Source organism: Pungitius pungitius, chromosome 2 (genome assembly GCF_949316345.1).
Source record: "Pungitius pungitius chromosome 2, fPunPun2.1, whole genome shotgun sequence".
In the NCBI taxonomy this organism is placed as follows: domain Eukaryota; kingdom Metazoa; phylum Chordata; class Actinopteri; order Perciformes; family Gasterosteidae; genus Pungitius; species Pungitius pungitius.
The window spans coordinates 16,245,587-16,253,747 of record NC_084901.1 but is presented as its reverse complement, the minus strand read 5'-3'; the positions used below and the strand labels follow the sequence as shown (position 1 = coordinate 16,253,747).

The 8,161-nt window shown below is 48.6% G+C and overlaps 2 protein-coding genes across 2 annotated transcripts in view; one reads left to right on the top strand and one right to left on the bottom strand.

Moving 5' to 3' along the window:
- Positions 1 to 2,790, bottom strand: part of afg2a (AFG2 AAA ATPase homolog A) — a 13,640-nt gene extending 10,850 nt beyond the window's left edge. Inside the window, exons 1-5 of the mRNA XM_062558665.1 lie at positions 1,876 to 2,790; positions 1,446 to 1,570; positions 1,097 to 1,254; positions 463 to 521; positions 4 to 337 (exon numbers count right to left, since the gene is read on the bottom strand). Of these exons, the coding sequence (XP_062414649.1) occupies positions 4 to 337; positions 463 to 521; positions 1,097 to 1,254; positions 1,446 to 1,570; positions 1,876 to 2,023 (824 nt within the window). The 5' untranslated portion in view covers positions 2,024 to 2,790. The remainder of the gene's footprint in view (positions 1 to 3; positions 338 to 462; positions 522 to 1,096; positions 1,255 to 1,445; positions 1,571 to 1,875) is intronic.
- Positions 2,791 to 2,843: 53 nt separating this feature from the next.
- On the top strand, positions 2,844 to 7,719 carry nudt6 (nudix (nucleoside diphosphate linked moiety X)-type motif 6). The gene is made up of 5 exons (XM_037459676.2): positions 2,844 to 3,048; positions 3,515 to 3,718; positions 5,599 to 5,654; positions 7,170 to 7,224; positions 7,349 to 7,719. The coding sequence occupies exons 1-5, from the start codon at positions 2,844 to 2,846 to the stop codon at positions 7,717 to 7,719; spliced, it is 891 nt and encodes a 296-aa protein (XP_037315573.1).
- Positions 7,720 to 8,161: the final 442 nt, after the last annotated feature.

The following is an 8,161-nucleotide window of genomic DNA, read 5'->3' as shown; positions in this document are numbered from 1 at the left end:
GACGAGGGGGACTCCTCCGCGACAAACTCAAAGGGGGAGGAGACGAAGGCCGGGCGCGCCGGCCGGCGCGGCGTGCTGGCGGCGCGGCCGGGCTCTCCGGTCGGGCTCGGCGCCCCGTCGGCGGCGACGTCCTCCACGGTCAGCAGGCCGAGCTGCAGGGAGAGGTCGGCCGAAGTGGAGTCCAGCACGGAGTTCATCGCGGAGGAGTCCGCCGCGGCGGCGGCCGGTCTCTGGAGGGTGACGCCGTCCTCCCCCCTCACGGACTCCACCCGCAGGCCGCAGGAGCGGCCGAAGTAGTTCAGCGAGATGACGTTTCCCGGCAAAATGACGTTCCCAACTGGCACGAGGCGGAGAGACAAACGAGTCGAGTTAAAGGAAGGTGTTACTTTTTTGTCAAATGGAGTGAATGTACAGGTCATGGAGCCTGAAGAGTACAAATGATCCATCTATCGACTCACTTACCCAGAGTCTGCACAAAGAAGTTCTTGAACTCGTCTGTCTCCAGTGTGTCATCTTTGGACCTGGATCCAATTTATACGTGTGTGAAGAATTAACTGCTGTTATCATATACAACATGCTAACTAATTATTATTACATGTCATTAAGCTGACGCTTTTATCCAAAGCGACTTACATTGCTGTATAACCCATGCGATACATTTTGCCTGGAGAGCAGACATATCAAAAATATAACATGGTCAAAAATAGACCAAAATGTAGCTAAATGGATTCTAGGAAATACAAATAGATGGTTTGGCATTTACGCTGCAGTTATGATGTGCAACCAGCAGGTGGCAGCATTCACCTGACAGCATAAAGATGCTCATGCCACGCACACAGAAGCTTTTTAATAAAGGACAGTTGGATCTTTTACATTTGTAATTCATGACATTACTTTTTGGATCTAAATGTTCGGCCGCAGATGTTACTGAATAGAATTTTGCCGTGAACAATAGAGCAGCTTCATGAAGTCTCCAAATGAAGGCAAACAATTCAAATGCACCACTATCCCCACGCTCCAAAATATCCAGAAAAAGGTTCCACCAAACAACACACTATGAACATGAAACTTAATGTTGATGTATGATGGATGTCACCTGTTCGAGAGAAGCACCTCCTCGGCCTGCAGCACAGGACCCGTTAGCGGCTGCAGCGTCACCTCGTCCCCGGGCTTCACTCGGAGGTTATTCTGAGCGCACCTCTGGAGGCCCACTTTTCTAGCGGGAAAGGAGGCAGCCGGCCAACCCGAGCACACCTGGACGAGGCGGGAGCAAAAGACGACTGAACATCACTAAAAGTATTTTACGAGGAAGGTTGGCCCCCGGCCGAACGGCAGGGATTCACCAGGACTTTATCAGAGGAGATTTTAAACGTCGTCACAGATGTTCGAACAATATCTGACGTAGAAAGCGATGGAGGGAGAGAGAAAAGAGGAGGAGAGGGCACCTCCTGTCGTCCCGCGGGACTCGTCAGCAGGACCGGCCTCCCGATGCAAACGCCGGCTGACTTCATGGAGTTCAGGCTCAGCTGGACTAAAGTGGATCTGCAACTTTTGGGCGTTTTGTCGTCAGCTGTGAGGGGAAGTTAGCGAAAAACATCACGTGAAGATACATCATTTATTATAGTTCCACGTGTACACATAACAAAATTAGATTTCAGGATCCCTTTTAATATGTGATGGGGGAGCTCTATACATACATATACACACCCATATTAAAAGGGGGGGGGGGGGAGGGATCACCATCACAAATCCTGCTTTCAAAGTAATGAAGCTAAAAGATGACAGCTGTTAAGTCCACGTGTTGTTCACCTTCAAAAACACCCTACAACCTTCTTCAGTGTCCGTTACCCCCCCCCCCCCCCCCCAGAGACTCACCTTTGTCAATGAAATCGATGACAGTGAACGAGTGGCTGCTTAAGCTCCTTCCTCCCTCTTGGCCGGATGTCGTCAGGCTGGAGGAATCATTCGAGCTGTCCCCTTCACTCGTCCTTTTCGATTTGCTTTTGTTTTTCTTTGAAGACATGTTAATAGTGGAAATATCCTCCACGTGAAGCCGCCAGCATGTGTAAACACCAAGCGGTGTTGTAAACTTCCTGGTTGGAATTTAGCCCCGCCTCCTTTTACCGTAAAGCCTCGCTTTGCGACAGTGGGTAACTCTTTTTATAAATTATATTTTTGAATATAACGTTACCTGTTTTAATTCAATTGGATGACAAAAAACAAGTTAGACAGTGTTGGTTTTGATTGTGAAAATTCGCAATGAGTGACTAGAAAAAAAGATATAAGGTATAATATGGTTGTAAAACATACATTTTGAGTGTATTAGTCCCCAGCTAGAGTAAGCACATACTTTAATGTTATTTATGTATTAGGAAACATACAGTCTAAGATTCGGCATGAATATAGTTTGCCAATCAGCTCTCTGTCATAAGTTTTTCACGGTTAGTAATGAATCCACATGGCGCTAAAGGACCACAGCAAGCAGTAACAACTCTGTCGGAGTTGTTATTTGACCGGTTTAAAAATAATTAAGTGGCTTACTAGTCAGCCGAATATAACGAAATACCACGGTGACTGTTTTCAAAGCAACGTTAGTATAATTAGTAAGAGTAGTGCTAGTGTGTATGTATTTAAAAGCTTAATAGCTAAAAATGAATGAGTTTTGGCGCAGTACTACGAGAGCTACTATTCGTGCTATTCTTCCAGAGCATTACGGTATTTATGCAACCTCCGGGGCGGAGGTTTACGTAACCCTACTGCTGTCACGTGACCGGCTGGCGGAATGAACGGCCGGTTGTAGCCGCAGTTACCCTTTAAGCAGTCCCGTGTGTCCGCACGGAGACATGGCCGCCTTCGCTTTGAGGCTCCCGTCGGCGACGAGACGGTTCTGCAGCGCACGCTCACCTGTCCGCGCGTTCTCGTGCACCCGGAAAGCGACCGGCGCTCTGACGGGCCAGGGGGACCGATTCGGTGGCGTGACCGTGAACCTGGCCGACGCCGGTCTACCGGAGGACGTCAGCGAGAGCTCGTTCGGCAGATTGCTTCGAGGTCGGTGGCTGCAAAGTGTGAATGTGAACGGAGATTGACGCACGGGTCGTGTCTTCTGTGCACAGAACTACAGCAGAGGGGCCCTGAGGTGCGTGCGTGCGCACGTGGCACAGCGGTCAGTTGTAGAAGATGCAGGTGCACGCACGCTTGCACGGCACAACGTGTCTGAATATGCGTTTTCTTAATGAATAGAATGCATGTGATATAACGTTAGGTGTTGGCTCTCATCACAAGTCCAAAACCTATATTAAGCAAATATGTTTAATTTATCTTGATTTAAGAGTGAACATTTATATATTAAAAATACCTTTTATGTTTGTAGATGGTGCATAATTAGTTTATTATTGCTATTATTGTTTATGATTGATTCGAACCAGTAACCTTCCCTTCATTCATTCGTTTCGATAGAGCAGCAAACCTCTAATGTTTCTTTTTAAAGCCCTGATGCACCCTTTTGACTCCGCAGACTCGCTGGCCCAGTGGAAGGCCGAGGGGAGGGTGGCCGTGTGGCTCCGGGTGCCCATCTCGCTGAGCCGCTGCGCCGCCGCCGCCTCCGCCCACGGCTTCACCTTCCACCACGCCAAACGGGACCACGCCGTGTTGGCCCTCTGGATGGGGGACGGGGAGAGCATGCTGCCCGGGTTCGCGACCCACCAGATAGGAGTGGCAGGTAGAGATGCTTCAGCCTGTGAGGTCATTCCAGCCGGCGGTGTTTGTAACGGATCTGATGAAGACCATGAAATGCGTCTGAAAGCTCTTTACATACATCACGGGCTTTCAGTTATTGTTTATTGTCCGTATATCGTCGTAACGTACAGACAAATGATCACTGGTCATGATGAAAATAACTCGCTGTCCTGAGAGGAGCAACAAGAGGAGCCGCTCGCCCTGAAGTGAGCGACTCTCCTGATTGGCCAGCAGAGGGCAGAGTGTCGTTTATTTACTTATTTAACTTTTTCAGGGGGATGTAGTTGAAGCATGTCAGAACATGTCCACAGCTTCCTTCAGGATGGAAGAGGATCCAGAAATGTCCCCTTTTTTCCCAGAATGCCCCAGGTACAAACAATGATGACACCGAGGTTTGGATTCTGAAGCTGCGGTTCGGATGATTGGAGGCTTGTTGTGACGCACAGGCGATCGATTGAGAGAAGTCAGGACCCCGTTGATGGGCTCCTACCTTGGGGGATGTTTTGGAGGACTTGGTTCTGATGTTGAAGTTGTGGCCCACACACACCAGTGAGGGAGCTCAACCCGGTGTGCACCAGAAAGCCTTTTAAACGGTCAAACACAAAACCCAAATGTCAGACGTGGGCGTTTTGAGGTCAAGACGATCTCCATTGACTGCTACAAACTGGCAGACAATCAAAGGTTAGCCCAATAACATTTCAAACTATCAGGTTGCAGAGCTATTTTCGGACGCGACACAAGTCGTGCTGTTTACTTTGCAGTGAGACGTAAACTTGTTGGTGAACTCTCTCTCTCTAAATGGACCATCATTCACCGAATGAACGTCATGGCGTTGTTTAGAAGACTTAAAGCGAGAGAGGGAGACCATGAACTACTGTTTTACTTAGGTTTACCGAAGGAATACATCAAAACAGAAGTAGATCAATTTTCTCGTAGTCTTCTATAGGACCAGAGGAGTCGCCCCCTGGTGGCTGTTAGCGGAATCCACCCAGCTGCACTTGAACTCTGACCTCTCCAGGACAGGGGTCAGTAGTTGGGCTCACCTTAATGCCCTCACCCGGTCGCACGGTACGACATGTGTACGAACGACCGATCCACCAGACTTTCGCCCTGAACAAATACAATTGTTGTCATGGAAACCACGGCAACCGGATCTAGAAGCTGGACATGAAGAAAACCGTGTGCTGATTAGGTTTCTGTGATGAAACGCATCTGGAGTGATCTAGCGTGACTCTCAATCAGCATCGTGACCTCACGGCGGGCGCACCACGGGTCTCCAGCTGTGAGCCTGTAATTACTCGTCCAAACAAAAATCAGAAGAAGCCAACATGAAATGATAAATGACAAGAAGACGTGAAGCTTAGTTGTGGCTCAGAAACCAAACGTGACCTCAAGCGAATCACAGCTTCTTTCTTTCTTTTTTTCTCACTACAGAACCTCCTGATGATTGCTTCTGGGCTTCTTTTTTCCCCTCGTAGCTCATATTTTTTTTCTCTCCCGCTGAGCTTTTCGGTTTTCTTACGCTACATAATGATAGCCCCCCCGTTGGCACCAGGCCTCCTACCGCGAAGCGCCGCTTGGCCCCCGCAGATCGGCGCTGACATCACTTTCCACTCGGTGGTCCAAGTCGGGCCGATGAGACGACCTTCCGTCGCGCATCTGTCACATGGAAGGAGGCCGGAGAGGAGGCGGAGCGTCTTCATTACGTGGGCCACATTTGCTCTTAATGAAACGCCGGCTGGGCTTGATGTCTTTTGCCCGATGGTCACATGACCACTTGAGGGTGAAAGGCGGCCTCCCGAAAAACACATTCGTTATGCTGCGCTGAGTCACCAACACCCTAATGATTGTGTTGTTTTGCAGGTGCAGTTGTTGATGAATCGAATGGAAAAGTTCTAGTGGTCCAAGACAGAAACAAGGTAAATGGGTCACGAAACCGTCCCAAATTGCTCTCTATTTAAATGCATTAAATGGAATTAGATTGAAGATAAATAAAGGAATGCATGCCTTGGCTGTCGTTTTGCTACTTTCCTAAAGAAAAGTGTAGAATCGAGTAAAAGGAAGGTTGTTTCCTAATAGGAATGCAGCTCATGAAAAGGATAAACCGTTTCTATTCATAGTGGGTGAAGTTCACAACGGGACAAACTTCTTTAAAAAAGAAAAAAATCGCCAGAAAGCAACCCTTTAGACACGGATCCTTATTGGCAATAATGATGATAACCGAGCAGAGTTGCTGCCAAACGTTCCTGTGATTTAGTCGTGTTTGTTTAGTCTCCCCCCGCCCCCCCGCCCCCGGCCTGTTATGAGGTCCGCTCACAAGCACTGTCTTTGAATAAGAAATGTTTGCAACACAGGCTTGTTTACATTCTCGGGGGGGGACCAGATTTCGGGCACGCCCATTAAGAAAGCCATTACGACTCAGGGTACGAAGTGGGAAATTGTAGCTGAAGGCAGCTCCTGGACGTCAGTGTCAGGTCATGTGACCACGCGTCAAGTTCCGGTCATTTGGATAATTTTGTTTCATTGGACTTTTCTCTTCGGTTCTCGTAGCTCAAATCTAGGAAGGAACCAAATCTGATCTGAATCTTATAAGATGTGTGCCTGCCGGTTGTCTTCTGAGAGGATTTCTGTGTCTCAATGGCTTCTGTCCAGAGAAAGAGGGCCCTGAAGTGGGGTGGGGGGGGTGTGTTATCTCTTCATCTTCCTCCCAATCCTCCCACATCGAGCTGTTTACTGGAATCGGGCGTTCTGCAGTAAGTGTTTGGCAGACCGAGCCGGTTCAGAGCTCACAGGGGGATATCGGACTTCCTAGAACGAAGCCGGGGGGGTAAATCACTCACATCAGCACAAGAGACCAGTGACGGACCCCCGGGGGGATTCCATCCAATTAATTTAAAACCAAGCATTTACCCCCAAACCCAGCATGTTTTTACACATATTACTACCACTGTGAAAAAGCACACCGATTTAGAGTTAAACAAAATCCCTTTATTAAGTCCCTACTAGCACACTTCAGCCCCCCCCCCCCCCCCCCCCCCAGAAAAGAAAGCATCCTGTTAACATGAAGCACATGAAAATAAATGCTGCAGTGTTTCCGTGTTCCTCACAAAGAGACAATTTTTCAAAACGAGAAAAAGATAAAATAGCATTTCTTAAAAATAAAATGCGGCATATATCAACTACAAAAATCGATATATACAACATAACTTAACCAGCAGCAGACTGTTATTAAATACAAAGTTTTGGAAAACACTGAATATGAAAAATGAATGAACGGCAGTCAGATCCTTTTTGAACCCAATTTTCTATTACGAGCTTTTAAGATAAAACTCTACATTTATTTCAAGGTTCCTGTAAATACAACTCTGAGCTACAGCAGTGGCATCCATCTAGCACGATGGATGTCTGTTGATAACTCTGCCCTCGTATTTCAGACAAAGAATGCGTGGAAGTTCCCCGGCGGCTTGTCTGATCCGGGAGAAAATATCGGTGAGCAAACCAGAACTTCTACAGTACATCTAGCTAAAAGCCTTCAAAAGTCATTGCAACTGTACAAAATAAGGGTGAAAATAAGCGTCGAACCTGTGTGAATATGGGTCTATGTGCGTGTCAGGGGCCACCGCTGTGCGGGAGGTCTTCGAGGAGACCGGCGTCCGCTCCGAGTTCAAGTCGTTGCTCAGCATCCGGCAGCAGCACGACCACCCGGGCGCCTTCGCCATGTCGGACATGTACATCATCTGCCGGCTGCGCCCGCTCAGCTACCGCATCGACTTCTGCACTCGGGAGTGCCTGCGCTGCGAGTGGCTGGAGCTGGCCGAGCTGGCCCGGACGGACCGGACCACGCCCATCACCTCCCGCGTGGCCCGGCTCCTGCTGCGCGGCCTGCAGCGCGGCTTCGACGACATCGACCTCGCCATGGAGGAGCTGCCCGCCGTCCACCCGGGGAAGTTCTACCAGCTGTACCACAGGCCGCTCAAAGGCTAGCGGCTAGCGCAGCCACGGCAAGAGGTGTTGACATGGGGCGGTCTGCGTTTAAGGAGTAGTTGAGGCCGGAATGGAGTTTGCAGTGTGTTTGGGATTTTTATCTAACACCAGATTTTTTTTTTTTTTTTTAAATGGACGGCTGCCAGAAGCACATTTCTTTTCTCCTCCAATAGGGGACTGGTTTTTTAACTCCTGGTACAGATCCCAGCGGACCACCAGTCAGTGGCGAGTAGTTGCATTATTCACTAGGGGCTCCAAAATGACTGGTCAGAGGTCAAAAGGAACTTTTCTGTTAAGGTCAAGTGCCTTTTTATGATTTTTATCTGGTCTTAATGAATGGGGACACCACGTGCATCCTTTTTGTAATCTGTGTTGTAGCTATGAAGTGTAACAAGTGCTTCTCTGGGTTTTTGGTTCTTTTAGTCGGTTTAGTTTGCTCAGT